Source organism: Nerophis ophidion, linkage group LG05, assembly GCF_033978795.1.
Source record: "Nerophis ophidion isolate RoL-2023_Sa linkage group LG05, RoL_Noph_v1.0, whole genome shotgun sequence".
NCBI lineage: Eukaryota > Metazoa > Chordata > Actinopteri > Syngnathiformes > Syngnathidae > Nerophis > Nerophis ophidion.
In genome coordinates this window covers 36885200-36910234 of record NC_084615.1, presented here as the reverse complement: position 1 = coordinate 36910234, position 25035 = coordinate 36885200, and the positions used below count along the sequence as shown (strand labels likewise).

Genomic DNA, 25035 nt, shown 5'->3' with positions numbered 1-25035 from the left:
ATGGAAGTTGAGCATGCTCATAATTTGCAACTGAAAAGACAATATCCTGTGGTTTACTATGGCACAACTTTCCGGATTAGAGCTACAGGAGGCACTACTATTTTCTGGGGATCCGCTGAGAGTGTTCCATGCTGATGGGTTCTTTCTCCAACGGTAAGGGCTGCTGAAACTTGGATTGATCCAAGACTGAACAGATGGTGACTTCCTAAACAGTTTTGGACTTAAGGGCCATCCATCCATTACAGGGTGGCTGGAAACTATTCTGTCTGATTTAGAGGGTGGAGGGGCTGGACTGATTATGACAAATACATGGAGTCCTACACCTTCAATCAATCTAAAGTCTTTAATAAACAGTACAGGCAGGATTGTTGAATGTTAGAAGAACTTGAGATGTGAATCCAGATCCAGAGGCACCAGTTCATCAACTATGCTGCTCCCCTAGTGCTTATCAGTATTTAGTAAAGCAAAAGGAAAACGTATAATCTCAGTCAAAATGTCAAACCGTGTTAGCCACATAGACACAGAGCAGACTGTGCCCCCGGGTGGTGCGAATAGTATCCACGACGCTGTGGTACTCCAGCAAGGACGTGGCCTTCTACGCACCATCTGTCCAACCTTCACCCCCGACTCTTTGGAGAGACTTTACCAGAGTTACTTCAGACGGCAAAGACAGGAGAATATGCTGACACTGATGACGTCCGCCGCTTTGTTCAACAGCTTTGTCATCATCATGTGTGCAGTGGTTTACACCAAGGACAAACAGGCCATGGTGGTAGTGGCCGCCGTGGGCTTGATTGCCGACCTAATCTTTTACGAGTTGTACAGGCGGCAGAAGCTGCCCAAGTCAGTGGTCTCGCGGGGCGCCATTCCCTATGTTCTGTGGTTGATGGTTACCGTTCACGTCCTGTGCTACTCGGGACTCAACTACAAGCGCTTTCCCCAAGCCAGTGACTCGGTGGGATGGCAGGCTTTTTTTAGCTTCTCCACCTTCCTGATGCTACCTCTCAACCTGGCAGCCCTTCTTTTGCTGTCAGGCCTCTCCTGTGGGGTCCACATACTGGTGCTGGGGTTGACTGTGGCTCAGACGTTTGAGGAAAACCTAGGAGGGCCCATGCTGGTCAGGCAGGTAAATGTCTGTCAACCATCATTCATGTCCTTTCTTTAAAGTACCTAGCATAGGTATAGTTAATCAAATAGGTAACACAATGGTAGTTTAGGCCCTAGTAACTTTTAATGGACATAAACAGATTGATTTGGTGACAATATCATCCACTTATACCTTCCCAGCTCTTGGCCAACACCATGCTGTACCTGTGTGCAGCTGCAGTAGGGGTCCTGTCATACTACATGGCAGACAGGAAGTACAGGACGGCTTTTTTGGAGGCACGTCAGTCTCTGGAGGTCAAACTCACAATGGAAGAACAGAGCACCCAGCAGGTACACACGTTACATACACACACCCGGTAAGTATTGAACACTTTGTGCAGATGTTTTGCTCGGACACAGTTGTTCTTATTGGCCCAACACCCATCAGGGAGTTGGTCCACAACATATCATCAACCTCTGTGAAAACAAAAGCCAATTGGTACAGTTCTTTGGAGTTAGCTAATACAAATACAAAAAATACATTGTCATTTGGCAAGCATCAGGACTCTTATCATAAATACGTTTTCAAATAGAGATCCTCAAAAATCCAATGAACTTTTTTGTCATACCAGCACACATGAGACACATGAGATGTCACAAAATGTAGTAATCAAGTTCCCAGATTTAGCCTAGTGAGTACCACAAGAACAATAGTATGTACATAATAATTTAAATATAATATATAAATATATCCGCAACCCCTAGAGGGATAAGCAGTTGAAAATGGATGGATGGATATAAATACAATAGGTTATAGATTGGTTTGGTATCTATTGCCACAGGGCACCATCAGAGTTCAGCAGACCAACAGCTTCTGGAAAGAAGTGGTTCCTCAGTCTGGTGGTCCTACTCTGGATGCTCTGATGCCTCCTGCCTGAGTGAAGGCGGCCAAAGAGAGGGTGTGTAGGATCCTTGGGTATGCTGAGAGCCCTCTTCCTGCATCTGCTGATGAAGATGTCCTTGGTGTTGGAAAAGCTGCTCCTTGCAATCTCCTGAACAGCTTTCAACACCTTCTGCCATGTCTTCCACTTGTCAGCCGCGCTGCTGCTGGGCCACAGTGTTATGCTGGTGCAAAGGGTACTCTCGTAGTACATATCTGTAGAAACTCTTAAGGATAGAGCTCCATAGTCCAACAAGCCACAGCTTCCTGAGGAAGTAGAGATGCTGGTGTGATTTCTTGACCATGCAGGAAGTGTTGTGGCTCCAGGCCAGGTCCCTGGATAGATGAACCTCAAAATACCTGAAGCTGGAGATCATTTTTACATCTGCTGCTCGATGTGCCGGGTGGGCCTCCCCGAAGTTCACCCCCATCTCCTTAGTTGATTTGACATTGATGCTAAGGTGGTTGGCTTTGCCTTTAGACAAGGTACCAGATTATATCTCCTTTTTGTACTCGGATACATTGCTGTCTGTGATGCATCCCACCATTGCTGTGTCATCTGCAAACTTCAAAATATGACCGCTTTGAAATTGATTGAAACTTTTATTAGTAGATTGCAAAGTACAGTATATATTCCGTACAATTGACCACTAAATGGTAACACCCGAATAAGTTTTTCAACTTGTTTAAGTCGGGGTCCACGTTAATCAATTCATGGGCCTTTGGGGGTGTTTAGCCGTGCAGTCACAGAGTTTAAATGGATTTTGCCTACTTTACAGAGTTTTGGTGAAATCCATTAAGTAGTCTCCGCATTTTCCCACGGACTAAAGCCACGTTTCCACATTTTCTTTTGAGTCCATACTGACTCTTCCTTTCACTCTTCGGCTCTTCTGACACTGTGACCCTCACAGGAGGAGTTGCTGTTGTCCATACTGCCCAAACACATCGCCGATGAGATGTTGCAGGGTTTGAAGAATCGTGCCGATCAAAACCAGGTCCAGCAACAGCAGCAGCAGCAGTTCAACACCATGTACATGTACCGCCATGAGCACGTTAGGTTAGCCTCTGAAGTGTTGATTCTAAAGTTCGATATAGATAGGCCTGAAATTAACTGCGCTCTCTGCTCCACATCCAGCATCCTGTTTGCCGACATTGTGGGTTTCACCCAGCTGTCTTCTACCTGCAGCGCACAGGAGCTGGTGAAGCTGCTTAATGAGCTCTTTGCCCGTTTTGATAAACTGGCCGAAGTAAGTAAAAACATGATGATGTTCCCTCCATTAAAGTTTGATTTTGATTTGGCTTCACTTTACAGCGACACCATCAACTGCGAATAAAGATCCTGGGCGACTGCTACTACTGCATCTGTGGTCTTCCCAACTTCAGAGAGGACCACGCCGCCTGCTCCATCATGATGGGCCTCTCCATGGTAGAAGCCATCTCGTAAGTGGTCGCCAGCCTACAGATAGAAAATGACGTGTTACCAGCAGGGATTACTGCAATCACTTTTAAGATGTATACATTCCAGCATCAAGGCTAGATTTTGGACATCAAACTTCCAATACCAACATAGTAGGACTACAAGCATTGGAACTCTTAACTGTCTGATGGAAAAATATCCACAGAGATAAAGATGATGTTCTCAGCTTTCTTTCCTATGTCAGTTACGTGCGAGAGAAGACCAAAACAGAGGTGGACATGCGAGTGGGTGTCCACACCGGCACTGTTCTGGGAGGAGTTCTGGGCCAGAAGCGCTGGCAGTTTGACGTTTGGTCCACGGACGTCACTGTAGCTAATAAGATGGAATCTGGAGGAATTCCCGGGTAGGAGAGCCACCACTTGTTTGCTTTCTGCGATGAGAATTATTTGAGAGTTTTGCGTCTGCATGGCAGGCGAGTGCATATTTCCCAGAGCACCAAGGAGAGTCTTCACGGAGAGTTTGAACTGGAGCCTGGCAATGGCAGCGAAAGATGCGAGTATCTGCTGGAGAAAGGCATTGACACTTATTTGGTTGTGGTGCCTAAAAAGAAATGGCATAAACTGAATGGGAAAGTGAGTTTGCACTTTTTAATGCCGTCTATCTATTAATATTTACTTATACAACTGTGGATTCCTTGAGTTAAGCAAGATAAAGTATCAACTAGAGCGGGGGACGGCAACCCGCGGCTCTAGAGCCGCATGCGGCTCTTTAGCGCCGCCCTAGTGGCTCTCTGGAGCTGTTTCAAAAATGTATGAAAAATGGAAAAAGATGAGGGGAAATAAAATATAAAAAATATATTTTTAGTTTTAATATAGTTTCTGTAGGAGGACGAACATGACACAAACCTCCCTAACTGTTATAAAGCACACTGTTTGTTTTAAACGTGCCTCACTGATTCGAGTATTTGGCGAGCGCTGTTTTTTCCTACTAATTTTGGCGGTCCTTGAACTCACCGTATATTGTTTACATGTATAACGTTCTCATACTTCCTATGACGTGTTTTATGCCACTTCTTTTTCCGTCTCATTTTTTTCCACCAATCTTTTAACGTTGTGCATGAATGCACAAAGGTGAGTTTTGTTGACGTTATTGACTTGTGTGCAGTGCTAATCAGACATATTTGGTCCCTGCATGACTGCAAGCTAATCGATGCTAACATGCTATTTAGGCTAGTTATATGTACATATTGCATCATTATGCCTCATGTGTAGGTGTAGTTGAGCTCATTTGGTTTCCTTTAAGTCCTCTTCATTCAATTTATATCTCATGACACTATCTGTATGTAACATGGCATTTATTTTGTTGCGGCTCCAGACAGATTGTTTTTTGTATTTTTGGTCCAATATGGCTCTTTCAACATTTTAGGTTGCCGACCCCTGAACTAAAGTTAAGACACACTTTCCCGTGCCATTGACTGATAAAGTGTCTCCAAATTTTTCCTGCATTCTTCTTCCAGACATCCAGCGTTTTGTACGCGGGAAGGTCTCGCCAGTTGATTAACACCACATCAAACCACGCAGCCTCGTCATCTCCAGTGTCGGAGTCACAACAGGAGGTGAAGTAAAATTCATGTCCTGATCAACATTCTCAGACCTCCACCAAGGCCAAACAAAGATTCATTTCTGTCTTAAAAATCAAGCCGGGTCCTGTAGGCGGCGACAAACTGTGCCGGATTTAGCACATAAGCGTTCTTTCATCACAGCTCCATCTGCTGGATCTGCTCGGTCACTGCATCACCTGATGGACCAATTTAAAAATATCATAAGGATGTTCCAATCAGGGGCAGCACGGTGGAGGAGGGGTTAGTGCGTCTGCCTCACAATACCAAGGTCCTGATTAGTCCTGGGTTCAATCCCGGGCTCGGGATCTTTCTGTGTGGAGTTTATATCCTCCCTGTGACTGCGTGGGTTCCCTCCCGGTACTCCGGCTTCCTCCCACTTCCAAATACATGCACCTGGGGATAAGTTGATTGGCAACACTAAATTGGCCAGAGTGCGTGAATGTTGTCTGTCTATCTGTGTTGGCCCTGCGATGGGGTGGCGACTTTCCAGGGTGTACACCGCCTTCCGCATGATTGTAGCTGAGATAGGCACCAGTGCCCCCCGCAACCCCGAAGGAAATAAGAGGTAGAAAATGGATGGATGGATGGATGGATGGATGTTCCAATCAGCTGTCGATACCGGTATTGATCTATTGATCGATCATCCATTAGTGAGATCGGCCTATACGATGTATTACCTGCAATTTTTAAAAATTATTTATGGTGAGTACTATTGACAGTTTAACATAATCAACACAATATTTAAGCTAGTTTCTTATTCTATTCTATTGCATTCAATTGTTTAAGCAAAACAAAGTTGATAGTACCCAATAACTAAACAAAAGCAAAAAATTACAATCTACTACTTTTTTTTTTAAATCCTCTAGGTTTTCCCCTTAACGTCTTCCTATGTCCAGGGAATTATTCCCAATTTTTTTAAACATTAGAAAAACAAAACAAATATTTTGAGAAAATAAGAATATCAACCTAATCACTCAAGTATAGATCATATACTGATACCACCCTAAGTAATACCACCACCAATTTATAGATCAATCCGCCCTCTACTTAAGTGTGTACTGGTTGCAACAATGCTGACACATCAATATTTGCTTTTATATTATAATCTTTCTAGATTCTTATAATTCTAATTGTTAATTTTCTGTTGAAAGCTTCACTAAACACGTACAGTATTTCTTGGTGTTGTTTCAAGATAGCTTAGCGGTGAGTTTATCTTATAGGAGGCCTGTTCCTTGCTTGCTCTCGGTGTGTAACATATTTAAGCTTGTCCTCCAGTGATAATGTACCTGAAAATGATGACTTAAGATACTAAGATGTGCAGTTTATTTGTTGTAATAGAGGTGATTATTATTCTTAGCTTGGGAGCAGCTCTACACTCTACATCTAGGTCAGTGGTTCTTAACCTTGTTGGAGGTAGCGAACCCCACCAGTTTTATATGCGCATTCACATAAAAATAAAAATACAAATTTGTTTTTTTTTTCAAATTCAAGACAAAGTCATAGGTTTTTGGTAACACTTTAGTATGGGGAACATATTCTAAGTAACACAGACTTAATTTAGAGTTATTTGGACACTAGGGTAACATATTCTAAGTAATAAAGACTTAATTTAGAGTTACTTGGTTAGGGTTAGGGTTAGGGTATAATAAGGCTGCGATGTGGTGGCGACTTGTCCAGGGTGTAACCCGCCTTCCACCCGATTGTAGCTGAGATTGGCACCAGCGCCCCCCCGCGACCCCAAAGAGAATAATCGGTAGAAAATGTATGGATGGATGGATGGGTTATAATAAGGCCATGCCGAATAAGTACTTAATAATGACTAGTTAAGAGCCAATATGTTGTTTATTTGCATGTTAATACGCAACTAATTAATGGTGAATATGTTCCCCATACTAAAGTGTTACCATGTTTTTTTTACTGGTGCACAAAATGAACCGTGCATGAGCATCACCTTGTTCAAACAACAAAACCAACACAGCGCATAAACCCACAACCAATCACACACCTGCAAATCAGTCAGCTGTTGCCGTATCCGTAATACGCCGATAAGGAGAAGTTTGTATATACACGATGAGTCGGGTGTGTTTTTTTACCTCCGCCGAACCCCTGAGGCCAGCTCACCGAACCCCTAGGGTTCGATCGAACCCAGGTTAAGAACCACTGATCTAGGTACATCCCTAAATATTTTAATAATATAATAAATAATAATTGATAATCTTACTGCTTTTTTGTGTGTGTCCCAAGAGGAGCAGACTGGTTGAAGAGCATTTCATCAATGTGCGGTTACAGCGGGAGCTCCTGGAAAGAGAAAGGCGCCAAATGTAAGAAAATCATAATATCAAAAAGCATCAATTGTTGGTTTGTACTCATTCTTTTCTATTCTAGAATGAAGAACCTGATCCATCCCGTCTCGCTCTGGTTTGTTGATGGCAAGCTGGAGACGCATTACTCCTCTGAGAAGGAGAAGCGCAGCGGGGCGGCGTTCTGCTGCTGCGCTATTGTGCTTCTCTTCATCACGGCAATGGAGGTGTTCATAGATCCTCTGTGAGTCCTCTGTTCAGGAGATGCTTGTGTAGTTTTTAGTCAAAGCAAACTGAAGCTACAGTGTGTGTTATTGCTGTTGTTGCAGGCTGGTTGTGAACTATGTGACTCTTGCAATAGGAGAGTTTCTTTTTTTCATCCTCACCATATGCTCCCTGGCCTGCGTCTTCCCCAAGGTGATCTCCGCTCATGTAAATGCCTCGTATTCATGCTTTGACATCATTATGCTCCATGTTTAGATGTTTTCCGAGAAGCTGGTGTCCTTTTCCACTTGGATCGATCGCACACGCTGGGCAAGAAACACGTGGGCAATGGCGGCCATATTTGTCCTCACAATGGCCGTCGTTGCTGACATGGTAAGAAGGTGCTTGCGACCCAGGATCATCTACTTTAGCAGCAGTCTTGTATGTTTATCTATTTATTAATGTACAAAACACAAAACCAGTGAAGTTTACACGTTGTGTAAATCGTAAATAATAACAGAATACAATGATTTGCAAATCCTTTTCAACTTATATTCAATTGAATAGACTGCAAAGACAAGATACCTAATATTCGAACTGGAAAACTTTGTTATTTTTTGCAAACATTAGCTCAGTTGGAATTTGATGACTGCAACATTTTTCAAAAAAGCTCGCATATGTGGCAAAAAAGACTGAGGTGAACCGGCTAATTGGCAACAGGTGGGTACCATGATTGGGTACTAAAACATCTTAAATTAAATTAGATTAGATTAGATAGTACTTTATTTATTCCGTCAGGAGAGTTCCTTCAGGAAAATTAAAATTTTCAGCACAATCCCATTCAAGATCAGACAAACATTACAGGGAGACAGAACAGGATCGCTGACGGGTCTGCCGGATTCCAGCGCCCCTCACAAAAAAGATGAGATAGAGGTAATCAAGGGGGGGGAGAAAAAAATAGAAGATTAAAATAAAATTAAAAAATCGGTCTTAGCCTGAGCCCTGGAGAGGGGGTGCAGACTGAGGCCAAGGGAAAAAAAACAACTCATGGCCATAGTACATGTGTGTAAGAGGGAAACATCAAACATCAAAGAAAACAAAGGACATTAATGACACAAATGCTCAGTCATTCACAAACAAGGATGGGGTGAGGGTCATCACTTTGTGAACAAATGCGTGACCAAATTGTTCAAGAACAACTTTTCTCAACCAGCTATTGCAAGGAATTTAGGGATTTCACCATCTACGGTACGTAATATCTTCAAAAGGTTCAGAGAATCTTGAGAAATCACTGCACGTAAGCCTAAAACCAACATTGACTGCCCGTGACAGTCGATCCCTCAGCCGGTACTGCATCAAAAACCGACATCAGTGTGTTAAGGATATCACCGCATGGTTTCAGGAACACTTCAGAAAACCACTGTCAGTAACTACAGTTTGTCGCTACATCTGTAAGGGCAAATTAAAACTCTACTATGCAAAGCGAAAGCCATTTATCAACAACACCCAGAAACGCCGCCAGCTCCTCTGGGCTCAAGTTCATCTAAGATGGACTGATGCAAAGTGGAAAAGTGTTCTGTGGTCTGACAAGTCCACATTTCAAATTGTTTTTAGAAACCGTGGAGGTTGTGTCCTCTGGATCAAAGAGGAAAAGAACCTTCCGGAATTTTATAGGCGATAAGTTCAAAAGCCAGCATATGTGATGGTATGGGGGTGTATTAGTGCCCAAGGCATGACTAGTTTACTCATCTGTGAAGGCACCATTAATGCTGAAAGGTACATACAGGTTTTGGAGCAACATATGTTTCCATCCAAGTAACGTTATCATGGACGCCCCAGCTTATTTCAGCAAGACAATGCCAAGCCACGTGTTACAACAGCGTGGTTTCATAGTAAAAGAGTGCGGGTAGTAGATTGGCCTGCCTGTAGTCCAGACCTGTCACCCATTGAAAATGTGTGGCGCAAAATAAAGCCTAAAATACAACAACAGAGACCCCTAACTGTTGAACAAATTAAGCTGTACATCAAGCAAGAATGGGAAAGGATTCCACCTGAAAAGCTTCAAAAATTGGTCTCCTCAGTTCCCAAACGTTTACTGAATCTTGTTAAAAGGAAAGGCCATGTAACACAGTGGTAAAAATGCCCCTATGCCAACTTGTTTTTAATGTGTTGCTGCCATTAAATTCCATGTTAATGAATATTTGCACCAACAAAAAAAAGTTTCTCTGTTCGAACATTAAATATATTGTATTTGCAGTCTATTCAATTGAATATCAGTTGAAAGGGATTTGCAAATCATTGTATTTTGTTTTTATTTATGAATTACACAATGTGCATACTTCACTGGTTTTGGGTTTTGTATTTTTTCAATAGTGCAACTGCTGTATTGATGCCACATGCAAATTAATTGCCAAGTATGTTGACAGCAAATAAATACATAAAATAAATAAACAAATTTAGGTGATACAGGTCAATTATGACAATATTCTGCCTTTTTACGAGTGTTTATTATAGGTGTATTCGTTAGTGCTGTTTATATTATTACTATTAATTATGTGTGTATGTGTGTACAGAATTTCAAGTTCTATTAATATCGAACACTGTCAAACAAATGCCTTGGTAGAACTAGTAATGACCTCCTCTCAAATGAACCTCAAATAAATGCCCAGTTTTAAAATAACACCCCCTTATCAATTTTGTCTGTGCTAATATGTGTAACATTTTATTATGTGTTAAAATTTGAATTTAAATAAATAAAGCACTGTATTTTACCGACTATAAGCCGTGCCGACTGAATTTTAGAAGATTTTTTTTTTCACATATTAACCGCACCAGACTATAAGTGGCAGATATATACCCTTACGTTTTGAAATGAGATATCTACATAGAAAAAATGTGTAATTATTTATTTACATACCTTAATTGTTTCCAATTGGTGTCTGTAACAGGGAATTAAAGCGTCTGATCAAACAAAACAGAAAAGTCATAGATGTCTTTATTCATCCTTAAAAAGATAAATAAGATGTTCTTCTTTTCTTAATAAAGTTGAAGATGCTTATCTGCGATGAGGTGGCGACTTGTCCAGGGTGTACAGCACCTTCCGCCTACTTGTAGCTGAGATAGGCACCAGCGCCCCCAGCTACCCCAAAGGGAATAAGTGGTAGAAAATGGATGGATGGATGCTTATCTGGATTCTTTTTCCTTGTACTTTATAAACACTTTGAGTTCAAACAGTTTCTTAAAGTGGATTAATTAAGTACATCGTTTGATTGCTTTGCTCAATCTCTTCCATAAATTAGCCGGTAGCGAAGAAAAATCCATAGATTAGCCGCAGCTTTCTAGCTTTCAGCTGTTTATATTCTAGAAAACATGTAAATATGGAGTTTTTATGTTTAATAATGAAAATTTATCATATAAAAAATTAAGAATAAGCTTCCTCCCAAATATACGCCTTATTTCTAATAAACACCTGGTAGAAAATTAATGCCCGCTGCCACATCTTTTTGTGTGGTTTTGTCATGTTTATGTTACGGTACGGGTAAATTATAACATTATACTGTACTGGTGTTTTGTTCTATTAATAAAACATTGTATTATATGTATTATTTAATTATTCATTATTAAAGTACTATACATACCTGTTTTAAAAGAAGGGTATTAAAATTGCTGTACAAATTAATTTGAAGAAATAAATAGAAGGTGTCCTCTCCAATAAACGCCTTACCGTGAATAAATGCTTAGTAGTAATTCACTAGTTGATTTAAAAAAAAAAAAGTTTTCATTTTGTTTGTTTTTAAATAATGTCTTACATTTATTCTCAATAAAGACTGTAATGTCTTCCATGTGTCTGCCTTGTTGCTCTCCCAGTGGGCTCTACATGCGTTGCTGCTTGCAGCCTCATTTGTCGCTGCCCCCAAATGACTCTATTATCACACTGATTGATGCCTTTTTGCTCCCGACAGGCGTCGAGTACGCTTTGGTGCACGTTCTAAACTGTCACATGGAGATGACACAAAATGAAATGCTTGTCATCACTTATTTTAAATTAGCTGTCGCACGCTTACACTAATGTTTCCCGTTTTTGCAGCTCTGCTGTGTGCCGCCACATTTCCAGGTGGTCAACAGCACCTCCGTCCTTACACTGGACACGCTGGGTGAATGCGCAGAGAACCCCAAGCACTACAGTTTCATGACTGTGATGGCGCTAATCGCCACCGCCATGCTGGTGCAGGTCAGCCACCTAATCAAGCTGGGCCTGATGGCGCTGGTCGTCACGGCGACGGGAGCTGTTAACATCTACAGCTGGCGGAACATTTACGACCTTTATGACTTTTTACACTTTGCCTCCCACAGGTAGAATCTCTTATTGAATTTAGATGATGGATTCATATTATTGTTTATAATTCATAAATGTATTATAATAGAGTTATTTTCAAATGATGTTATTTAACATAATAGATTAAATTTGCTTTCAATATATAACAAGACAAAAAATACAATTACCATAGTGCAATATGGTGGTGTAATATATATATATATATATATATATATATACATATATATATATATATATACATATATATATATATATATATACATATATGTGTGTATATATATATATATATATATATATATATATATATATATATATATATATATTCATACATACATACAGTACAGGCCAACAACTTGGACACACCTTCACATTCAATGTGTTTTCCTTATTTTCATGACTATTTACATTGTAGATTGTCACTGAAGGCATCAAAACTATGAACTAGTTTCTTCAAAATAGCCACCCTTTGCTCGGATTACTGCTGTGCACACTCTTGGCCTTTTCTCGATGAGCTTCAAGAACACCTGTGAAGTGAAAACCATATCAGGTGACTACTTCTTGAAGCTCATGGAGAGAATGCCAAAAGTGTGCAAAGCAGTAATCGGAGCAAAGGTTGGCTATTTTGAAGAAAATAGAATATAAAACATGTTTTAAGTTATTTTTTTGCCACATGTGTTCATTCATAGTTGAGATGCCTTGAGTGACAATCTACAATGTAAATAGTCATGAAAATTCATGTCATGAAAAAACTTTCCTACTGTACTGTATATTTATATATGTATGTGTGTATATATATATATATATATATATATATATATATATATATATATATATATATATATATAAATAACTGGGGGCTTCACAGTGGCAGAGGGGTTAGTGCGTCTGCCTCACAATACGAAGGTCCTGTGTAGTCCTGGGTTCAATCCCGGGTTCGGGATCTTTCTGTGTGGAGTTTCCATGTTCTCCCCGTGAATGCGTGGGTTCCCTCCGGGTACTCCGGCTTCCTCCCACTTCCAAAGACATGCACCTGGGGATAGGTTAATTGGCAACACTAAATTGGCCCTAGTGTGTGAATGTGAGTGTGAATGTTGTCTGTCTATCTGTGTTGGCTCTGCGATGAGGTGGTGACTTGTCCAGGGTGTACGACGCCTTCTGCCCGATTGTAGCTGAGATAGGAACCAGCGCCCCCGCGACCCCAAAGGGAATAAGCGGTAGAAATGGATGGATGGATAAATAACTGGGTAGAGCGAAATATACGTTAGGTCAGAAAAAAATACAGTGGCTATTGCATCCCTACAAGCCTGATTCTCAGGTTTCTCACGGAAACCTGCGAATCAGGCTTGTAGGAATATAAACAGAGCAAAGGGGATGAAGAGCAAGGAAACCTGTGAAACAAGCTTGTAGGGATGATGTGTTTTTTCCTGACCTTGTGTGTGTGTGTGTGTGTGTGTGTGTGTGTGTGTGTGTGTGTGTGTGTGTGTGTGTGTGTGTGTGTGTGTGTGTGTGTGTGTGTGTGTGTGTGTGTATATGTATACATATACAAAAATATGAAAATGTGTTTCATATTTAATTAGGAATCGCAATTGATGGTTGCATCTTATAATATTGTTATTGGAATTAAATATCTTCTTCCAGTGCATCCATGGTACCATCCAAGTACCTCATGACCATGATGACAATCGTCATGATGCTCAGCTTCTACCTCTTCTCCCGCCATGTGAGTGGGTCCCCTTCTGCAGCGCCAGTCTCGTGACCTTTTGTTGACGGCCGCTTATTTTGTGTTTGTAAAGTCGGAGCGTCAGTCCAGAAAGTTGTTTCTGTGGAAGATTGGTGTGCACGATCAGAAGGAGCGAGTGCTGGAGATGAGGCGCTGGAATGAAGCGCTGGTCACTAACATGCTGCCGGAGCATGTCGCCAAACACTTTCTAGGCACTAAAAAGAGAGATGAGGTATGTCCCGCATTCATCACAAATACATAAAGACAAATCAACTGTTACAAATACAAACGTGTCCAATTTTCCCATTAATTCGTAATATTTTGTCATTTCAGGAGTTGTACAGTCAGTCGTACGATGAAGTAGGTGTGATGTTCGCATCCATCCCTAACTTTTCAGACTTCTACACCGAGGAGAGCATCAACAACGGCGGACTCGAGTGCCTCCGCATTCTCAACGAGATCATTTCAGACTTTGACGGTGTGAGTCTTATTATCAAAGAGCCTCCATGGACCTAGGACCTTTAACCCACCACTAGTAATCCATTTTAAAAGGTCTGACAAAAACTGACACAATTTTTCCCAGTGGAAATAATAATTAAATCATTAAAATCCAATTAATTGGTTTTAGAACCCAAAAATATTAACACAAAACACATTTTAATAGAAAATATTGATAGTTTAGCATGCAAACAACAATTAGGAATTAACATAATCAATGAAATAGATAATGATGACGCATCTTTTATTGACTCTTTGGTGATGAAGGCACTGGAGAGCCACTCAGACGCCACTACTGTACATAAATTATTTTTGCAAGTTCTTTCATTGTAAGTTCTTTTTGTAATTCAGTAGTGTTCCTCACCATCATTGTCAAAGTGCTGGTACTCTCAACTTCATTGGGTACTATCGTACCCAATAAAAAAACAATGACTGAATCCCCATTCTTTGTTTGGGCACTCGTTACCATGGAATTATACACTGGCAAATGGACAAATGTGTTACCCGCAATTTTTTGTAAACCAAAAACATGTTATACCAGTGGTCAGAAAACTATGGCCCGAGGGCTGGATACAGCCCACTAGTGTCCAAAATCCGGACAGCGGGAAGCCCCAAGTTAAAATTTATTTTTTTATTATTATTATCTTTGTAAATCTGTCCTTTCTAATCCATTTTCTACCGCTTGTTACTCTTGGTGTCTCCTGGCTTCTCAGGCAAATCATATTATCTAAAAATGCATTTTCGCATCGATAACGTGACATCATCACGCTAGCGCCGCAGTGTTGGGCGAGCGCACGGCAAGTGCATGCTCTTTCAGTCAATTAGTGCGAAATATTCCGCCCAATTGTAGCTGAGATAGGCGCCAACGCCCTCTGCGACCCCAAAGGAAATAAGCGGTAGAAAATGTATATATAGATAGATATATACATACATGTATATATCTATATACATATATATATACATATATACATATATATATTATATTTATATATTTATATATATATATATATATATATATATATATATATATATATATATATATACATACATACATACATACAGCCCGCCAAATTATTTTAGCCCGATGCGGACCCTGAGTCAAAAAGTTTGCTACAAAATAAAATAGGTCAAAGATCCTCTATAGTGCATGACAGCAGTAGGCCCCCAGCGACCCCAAAGGGAATAAGCGGTAGAAATGGATGGATGGAACTTCAAAAATGCTCACCATGCAGAGATCCTCTATAAAACAGATGCGTTCTGTTGTTTTTAAAATTCTGTTGCAAAAGTAAAAGTCAAAGTTTCTCCTACTGACAGGAAAGTTCTGATGATTTTAAGGACCAGCTGAAATGAAAACATTAGTCAAAGATATTTTTTACGACTGGAGCGCTCAACTGTTTTTAAGGACCTACTGGAAAAATAAACATTAGCCAAAGATCCTTTATGCAACAGTAGCAGATTGATGATTTTTAGCCCGTACTGCAAAAACGCTAGTTAAAGATTCTTTATATTATGTGAGTATTTGGCTATTTTTAAGGTTATACTGCAAAAATGTTATGCAGTCAAATAACCTATAACTCTACAGCTTTTTAGCACTTACTGACAAATGTATATGAAAGGACCGCTTTTCTGTTGTTTTAGGACCTACTAGAAAAATAAATGTTAGTCAAAGATCCTTTTTGCGTTAGTAGCCCATTGCTGACTTTTAGGGCCTACTGCAAAAACGCTGGTCAAAGATTCTCTCAATCAGTGTTTCTTAAGGGCTTTGTTGGGACCCGAGTGCCCCCTAAAGGGCTGCCAAAAAATATCTATTTCTCAGCTGTGGTCTGTATGGGCCGCTGCTGTACTCGTAAGTAGTCCTGAGCTAAAATCATAGAGTGTCTTAAGCACACACATATGACTAAAGTGGTGAAGCTGCATTTTCATTTGCACTTTAATTTTATTGACAGTTTAGTCCAGAAACTGAGAGTAGGGTTTCTAATTCATTGTTAATATTTGAATGGGCCACGGCCCCTTTTTTGTGGAAAAGTTGGGCCCCGAAGTAAAAAATGTTAAGAACCCATGATCTACATTATGACTGTAAAGCTATTTTTAAGGTTGTACTGCAAAAGTGGTAGTCAAATATCTTCTACAGAAGAGCTCTACTGTTTTTAGGATCCACTGAATAGTTTATATGACAGGAGCCCTTTTTGTATTTTTAAAGACCAACGAGAAAAATAACCGTTGGCCAAAGGTCCTTTATATGACAGGATCAGCGCTCTGTTGTTTTTGGAGATTAAAAGTCCTAATCCAAAAAGACTAGTCAAGACTGGAGCGCGGTGATGTTTTTAGGGAAATACCACAAAATAAAACTGGTCATAGATCCTCTAGAGCAGGGGTCCCCAACCTATTTTGCACCGGGGACCGGTTTAATGTAGGCATTATTTTCACGGACCGGCCTTCTACGTGTGCTAGATAAGTATAGCAAGTAAGTGCATGAAACATGAATACAAAAAATAAATCTTCATAACGTTGAATTAGTGGCAGCCCCTGGCCTTTTCCCTTTGCAAAAAAGCTCTACATAGACTTTTGTTTTTTACACATTTTTGCTAGTAGTAGTAGTTTTTTTGGCTTTAGTATCTGATGGGTTCTAGGTGATACATCACATTCAAGGACAAGAGAATGGATTTACAATAAGCTAGAAATACTTGCAATTAGAGCCAATAGATTTCTGTGGATTTCTATTTTCATTCTAAAAGTTATGTATTCATATTTTGTGCAATATTTCATACATAGATACACTAATAGATATGTCCGATAATGGCTTTTTTTTGCCAATATCCGGTATTCCGATATTGCCCAACTCTTAATTACCAATTCCGATATCAACCGATACCGATATATACGGTTGTTGAATGAAAACATTATTATGCTTAATTTTGTTGTGATGCCCTGCTGGATGCATTAAACAATGTAACAAGGTTTTCCAAAATAAGAAAACAACTTCAATTCAAGTTATGGAAAAAAGTGCCCACATGGCACTGCCATATTTATTATTGAAGTCACAAAGTACATTGTTTTTTTAACATGCCTCAAAACAGCAGCTTGGAATTTGGGACATGCTCGCCCTGAGATAATTCTGATACCTACTACAACTATGGAAAATACCATACTTTGACCTTTACAAAGTGCGTTATTTAAAATTTTTTTAATTATGCCTCAAAACAACAGCTACAAAAACAATGAAGGCACACAGCTTCAGTCCAGCGTATACTAGCATAATAAAGTAAACAATAACATAGTCCTCCTTTAGTGCAAGACTGCCTTGTATACTGTATAACAGGAAATTATAAACTGGGCACAATCTGCCCTGCTCAAGCGTATTTGTATGAGTAACAAAAATGTGCTGCAAGTGAGGGGTGAGTGCTTAAAGTGGCCTAGCCGTCAGCCAGAGCTTCTGAATGCTGCGTGGAGACAGGGCACCTTCATTCACTGTTTTGATTGATAAATTGAAACTTTTATTAGTAGATTGCACAGTTCAGTACATATTCCGCACAATTGACCACTAAATGGTAACACCCGAATAAGTTGTTCAACTTGTTTAAGTCGGGATCCACGTAAATCAATTCATGGTTAGCTGCAAAGTGTGCGCCATGCAGGGCGGACTAGCCATACCAAACTCCACTGTAGCTTTTGTCATACTGCGTGCATTGTCCCTGAACACAATGTGGGCTTTCGCCTTGGGGCGGTTTTGGTGTATTTTTGTTTTTTCTCGGCAAAGTCTTTAAGCGACAACTGTGTGGTACTACTTTTTTTCCGTGTTTGCTTTTCATCCATCTTCCGCTTGTATTCATCGTGTATCTCCTTATAATTGTTGAAGAGGTGGGAGATCTAAATGCTCGTATTAAAGGAAGACGTCTTGGTTCCTCCTCGCATAACCAACTTTTTGCAGTCCTTGCAAATTGCCAGTTTTTTATCCGTCAGACACACTTTAAAATAATCCCAAACCGTAGACATGGTGTCATTAGTCAGTCACGGAGCGAGCTCGCTTGTTAGCCAGGCTACAGCACCGGCAACAACACACTCTTGTTGTTGTTATGCGCCGCTCGCGCGGTTTTAATGAGGTCATCAAGTGTCGCCAGTAAACCTCTCATGCTGCAATCATCAACTCCTGTGTTGTGTGCAGAGAGGGGAGGAGCTGCTGATTGGGAGACGCAACTGCTCTGTACTTATCCCTACATCCGTGTTATACCCGATATGTACCGCTCCGTACAGCAGCGTTTTAAAAAGTCATTAATTTTACTTTTTGAAACCGATACCGAAAATTTCCAATATTACATTTTAAATCATTTATCGGCCGATAATATCGGACATCTCTATACACTAATGTTAGCTTTTTTGTTCCAATTTTCCATGTGTAAATACATCTGTTTTTGCTAACTACAGTACTTGTGTTACAGGACTATGTGCAATAATACCAGCACTTTAACTTACTAGGCCAAAGGAGATGTGTATTTCCTTCCGTCAGCACAAGTATTATATGCAACAATTTAACACTTCTCCACTTTAACTACTATGGTCACTTTGTTCCTGATACGCCCCGATCTTAGGTCATCAACCTGCCGCGGACTGCAGATGGAACCTAGTTTTTGGTTACAATTCGGCACCTTTACATTTTATATGTTTATTAATGTGAATTGTCCCATGTAACGAAGATGTAACAAATATAACAAATGACGACTTCCTATCAGGAGTTTTATAATACATCTATAAACAAGTTAATTGGTGTGTCTGGTGGGACTGCCAAAAGTTAAGTAGGAGAATATGCGGTGGGTTATAAATTATTTAATGTCTCTGTGCGGCCCGGTAGTAAATGCGTGACGGACCGGTGCCGGTTCCCGGACCGTTGGTTGGGGACCACTGCTCTACAGTACATGACACCAGCTCTTTGCTGTTTTTCAAGGACCTACTGCAAAAATGCTCGCCATTTAGTGATCCTTTGTATGAGTAGAGAATAGAATAGAATATATCTTTACTGTCATTGTACATTGTACAACGAAATTCTAAGCAAAACTAATTTAGTGCAAATTCATAACACATAAAAACATAGATAAATAAATAATAATACATAAAATACAAAAAAATACCAAGCACACAGCTCACATGCACAGTATGTCATTCTGCTGTTTTTAAGGATCTGCTGTAAAAGTGCTAGTCAAAGATCCTCCAAATGATAGGAATGCCCTGCTGATTTTATGGTCCAACTGAAATAAAAATGTTAGTCAAAGATCCCATATGTCAAAAGCCTTCTGCTGTTTCTGAAAAGCTACTTCAAAAAAAGTAAAGCTTTACAGATGCCATGTCAGCAGTTCAAGATGTCTACCGTGCTGCATGGTGGTATTTATTTTAGTTTTGTTTAGTTTATTTGGATTATTAAGGATCCCCATTAGTCTACACCAGACCTGGGCAAATTAAGGCCCGGGTACCACATGTGGCCCGCTGAGCTTTTCAATCTGGCCCGCCGGACATTCCCATATAATTGTTTTAGATCTTTAAGATGGAAAGTGTAGTTGTCATTATGATGTGCAGTGATGTTTTCTAATGGATGTAAGTCTTGAACTATACAAAGTATTTCAATGGTTGGAATCTGCGCTTATGGATGATATACCAGTTACTATGGTCATCTAATTAGTTACTATGGTAATATAATTAGTTATGGTAATGTAAGTCACAGCAGCACGGACGTTTCCACAGACGCGGAAAGATATTTTCACAACAAAGTTCTAAAGCTTAGTGATGTATCAGATATATCAGACTGTAGGTGGGTTTATTTTGTACCCTTCGCGTTCATATTTCACTGTTTGTTGCAGTTTTGTTGCGTTTCACTTGATTGTAAAATGTGTCGATCGAAAGGGGGTGTGACGTTCATATTTTGTCAACATTCAGTGTTTTATCCTTCATAGAAAAATGTAAAATTCCATTATGTTTTTTAAGGTGGTCTGTCATAACGTTTTTAGCATTCAATCAGACATTATTGTGAGGTTTTGTATTAGTGTTCATAAAAATAGATATACCGGCCACCAGACACATTCTTTTCTCTAAATGTGGCCCCTGAGTCAAGATAATTGCCCAGGCCTGGACTACACCATAGTGGAGACTATTCTACCTGGGGTCCAGCCAAATAACATCACACAATCACAGAACAAAAGATTATAATGCAGTACAACATGATCAATAATACAATTTTGTACTACAAAAATAGCAACAACAAAAAAACAAAAAAAAAATTACTTGGAGTTGACATAATAATGTTCATACCAAATATTTTAAAAAAGAGCAATACAAAAATAGATATATATTTTCTGCAAAATTGACACAAATAACCAATGGCCTAAAATATACACATTAGTGTACCAAAGACAAACAATATTGTAAGTGACGAAAACATAGCATAATATATAAAATATGACACAAAGTACATACAAAATCAAGTTAATGTCAATATAAAAACGATAACCAGAAACAAGAATGAATTTAAGCAAAAAATAAGTCAAAAGAAGATAAATGAACCAGTCGTGGCATTAGGTAAAATCTTGAATTATCTATTTCTGCAATACTTCTCCTCTCTTAAAACCCACTCTGCTGGTGATTGATACCAGATATTGTGGAAGTCGGTTCCAGTAAGTGATAACAGTCTTTTTCAAAACATCAGTATTGGGTTTAAGGTGGGTGAGAGCACCTCCCAGGGCTACCCTGGTACCATAGTTGTGACTGTAACGAGCAAACAACAGCTGAGAATACAGATAAGCAGTTTTATGGTACGTATAGTTGTTTTTAAAAAAAATAGAATCCAACTACAAGCTAGTCTTTCACCAACTCTCGTCCATGGCAATTCATTATGCATTTTATGTAGTATTAGTCCTTGTAAGGACAGCACGGTGAAACAGGGGTTGGTGCATGTGCCTCACAATATGAAGGTCCTGAGTTGTCCTGGGTTCAATCCCGAGCTCGGAATCTTTCTGTGTGGAGTTTGCATGTCCTCCCCGTGACTGCGTGGGTTCCCTCCGGGTACTCCGGTTTCCTCCCACCGCCAAAAACATGCACCTGGGGATAGTTTGATTGGCAATACGAAGTGGTCCCTAGTGTGTGAATGTGAGTGTGAATGTTGCCTGTCTGTATGTGTTGGCCCTGTGATGAGGTGGTGACTTGTCCAGGGTGTACACCGCCTTCCGCCCGAGATCAGCAAAGATAGGCTCCAGCGACCCCCTGCAACTCCGAACGGGACAAGTGGTAGAAAGTGGATGGATGGATGGATGGATGGATAGTCCTTGTAAAGAGAATTACAGCCATGTTGTAGCGTTTTATTAGGTCTATTAGAGAGGAAGACACTTTTTGATTTATTTTTAGGTCTCAGGAGTCCTCTTTTTGACAAATTCTTGTCCACATTATCTCGCAGTTACTCGACAGGGACGAGTTTCGCAACATCACCAAGATCAAGACGATCGGCAGCACCTACATGGCGGCGTCGGGACTCACCCCAAAAAGCAGCGCAACAAACGGACAATGCAGCCACAGGGTTTGAAGCTCCATTACTTGCCGTTTTGATCTTTTGCATTGGATTTTTTTCTTGGTCTCCATGGTAATGGTAATGTCATTGTGGTGTCCCCCAGCCAGAGGACCAGACACTCGTGGGGCACTGGCAGCACCTTGCCGATCTGGCGGACTTTGCTCTGGCAATGAAAGTCACCCTCGACAACCTCAACAGGCAGTCCTTCAATAACTTCATGCTAAGAATCGGTCAGTGTGTGTGCGTGCGTGCGTGGCTCTGTTGGACATTCAAGACAGCTCTGATTATAGTTGAGGCGTTACCTACAGTAAACCAAGGTGTTATTAGCAAGCAGGCGATGATTGAAGAGATGCTGTTATTTCTTAAATGTGACCACACCTTCATTTTGTCACTTTAATCAGGATTCAGAGTGCATGAGAAAGTCTTGAGGAAACCGCAGCTCTCATTGACTACCACAAGCACATTGCAACAACACAGCTCCTCTACGGCAGTGTTTGTCAACCTTTTTTGAGCCAAGGCACATTTTTTGTGTTGAAAAAAATCCGGAGGCACACTACCAGCAGAAATCCTTAAAAAACGAAACTCAGCTGGCAATAAAAAGTTGTTCTAGCAATTGTTGAATATGACTTCAAAGCATAACTAACCATGCATCAATATAGCTCCTATCTCAAAGTAGGTGTACTGTCACAACGTGACTTATTTTGAGTCTTTTGCTGTTTTCCTGTGTGTAGTATTTAAGTTCTTGTCCATCCATCCATCCATCCATTTTCTACCGCTTATTCCCTTTCGGGGTCGCGGGGGGCGCTGGCGCCTATCTCAGCTACAATCGGGCGGAAGGCAGGGTACACCCTGGACAAGTCGCCATCTCATCGCAGGGCCAACACAGATAGACAGACAACATTCACACTCACATTCACACACGAGGGCCAATTTAGTGTTGCCAATCAACCTATCCCCAGGTGCATGTCTTTGGAAGTGGGAGGAAGCCGGAGTACCCGGAGGGAACCCACGCATTCACGGGGAGAACATGCAAACTCCACACAGAAAGATCCCGGTCTTGTGCACCATTTTGTTGGCTTTTTCTCTTTTTTTTTATATATTTACCCGTAGCAGTTTAATGTCTTCCTTTAAGCGATATTTCCTGCATCTACTTTGTTTTAGCAATCAAGAATATTTCAGTTGTTTTTACCCTCCTTTGTGGAGACATTGTTGATTGTCATGTACTTTTTGGACGCCGTCTTTGCTCCACCGTAAGTCTTTGCTGTCGTCCAGCATTCTGTTTTTGTTTATTTTGTTGACAGTCTAGTTTTAGTTTCGTTCTGCATAGCCTTCCCTAAGCTTCAATGCCTTTTCTTAGGGGCACTCACCTTTTGTTTATTTTTTTATTTTTGGTTTAAGCATTAAACACCTTTTTACCTGCACACTGCCTCCCGCTGTTTCCGACATCTACAAAGCAATTAACTATTGGCTGCCACCTACTCATACGGAAGAGTAGAACACAGTTACTCTGCCAAGCTCTAGACAGCACCGACACTCAAGAACAACATATATTTGCAGACTATAATTACTGGTTTGCAAAAAATATTTGTAACCCAAATAGGTGAAATTACATAATCTCCCACGGCACACCCAACTGTATCTCGCCACACACTAGTAGTTGAAAAACACTGCTCTACAGTACGTGATAGCAGTAGGCTGTTTTATAGGATCTACCTCAAAAATGCTCCCCATGCAGAGATCCTCTATAAAACTGAAGGGTTATGCCGTTTTTAAAGATCTGCTGCAAAAGTAATAGTCAAAGTTCCTCCTACTGACGGGAAAGTTCTGCTGATTTTAAGAACCTACTGAAATAGAAACATTAGTCAAAGATCCTTTGTACGACTGGAGCACTCGGCTGCTCTTAAGAACTTACTGGAAAAATAAACGTTAGCCAAAGATCCTTTGTGCAACAGTAGCACATTGCTGAATTTTTGGGCCTGTACTGCAAAAATGCTAGTTTAAGATTCTCTATGTTATGTGAGTATTTGGCTATTTTTAAAGTTATATTGCAAAAATGCTGTATGGTTACATATACTATAAATGAAACTAAAGCTTTTTAGCACCTACCGACAAATGTGTATGACAGGACCGGTTTCCTGTTGTTTTTTTAGGACCTATAGAAAAAATAAATGTCACTCAAATATAGTTTTTGAGACAGGAGCCCATTGCTGACCTTTAGGGCTTACTGCAAAAACGCTGGTCAAAGATTCTCTCAATCAGTGTTGATGACCCGCCGTTTTGATCTTTTGCATTGGATTCAATCATGGTCTCCATGGTAATGGTACGGAATGTCTTTGCGGTGTCCCCCAGGCAGGGGACCAGACACTCATTGATACAGAGTGCATGAGAAAAGTGTTGAGGAAACTGCAGCTCTCATTGTGACAACACAGCAGCACTAGAACCAAGGTTGTAATGACAGTAAGGGGCCAAAACTGCTCAATCAGCATTGATAGCGCTGATGAGTTCATCGTGACCACATAACAGTATGGACTTAAGGCTAAATTAGACCCAACCGGTTATTTTCTTTTGCAGACCCCTCACCTGGATACTCAGCAGCTAATTCAACAGAGCTGTTTATTGGAGCATTTCCAGAATTGTGTCAAGGTAACAAGTTAGGTCGTCACAAAAGACCAACAAGATCCCATCGTGTTACCCCCCAGGTCTCAATAAAGGCGGGGTTCTGGCGGGCGTGATCGGTGCTCGTAAACCTCACTATGACATCTGGGGAAACACGGTCAACGTGGCCAGTAGAATGGAGTCGACCGGAGTCATGGGGAACATTCAGGTAAATGAACTCAGACACGTACACAAAATGCTCTTCAACGGTCCTCTATTGTCCTTTCGCTGTTGCCAGGTGGTGGAGGACTGCTACGACATTTTAAAGGATTACAGCTTTCGCTTTGTGCGACGGGGGCCCATATTTGTAAAAGGGAAAGGGGAGCTGCTGACCTTCTTCATGAAAGGGAAACAACTAAACACGAACAACGGAGGCCTTCCACGGACAACTCCTCCTCACGAGGTTGTGCACGTTTTTTGACTCGTGGTTAAAGGACATGGAAAGAAAGATGAACAATCTAAAGGGAAAACCATTCTAAGTTTATTTTTGTCGGGGTTGTTCATATTTTTGCATCAGTTACACACCATCTATTGACAAATACTGTAAATGCAAATGCACTTAATTGTTAAAACTGCAATATTCTTTTCTATTTGTTATATTTTTTTACCTTACCTTGAGTTTTGGAAAAGCATGTAGTTGGTTCAATATTTATACTAATCATGATTTTCAATAAACAAGTTTGCACTATATTTTGTTGATCTAAGTACTTTTTAT

The 25035-nt window shown here is 40.4% G+C and overlaps 1 protein-coding gene across 1 annotated transcript; it reads left to right on the top strand.

Annotated features, from left to right (window-relative positions):
* Window positions 1-493: 493 nt before the first annotated feature.
* On the top strand, window positions 494-25010 carry LOC133553682 (adenylate cyclase type 3-like). The gene is made up of 20 exons (XM_061902158.1): window positions 494-1126; window positions 1288-1437; window positions 2938-3083; window positions 3162-3273; window positions 3339-3466; window positions 3688-3846; window positions 3916-4075; window positions 4960-5058; window positions 7309-7385; window positions 7450-7608; window positions 7694-7781; window positions 7845-7961; window positions 11656-11921; window positions 13543-13624; window positions 13698-13856; window positions 13958-14104; window positions 21555-21674; window positions 21769-21895; window positions 24365-24489; window positions 24559-25010. The coding sequence occupies exons 1-20, from the start codon at window positions 494-496 to the stop codon at window positions 24739-24741; spliced, it is 3237 nt and encodes a 1078-aa protein (XP_061758142.1). The 3' UTR covers window positions 24742-25010.
* Window positions 25011-25035: the final 25 nt, after the last annotated feature.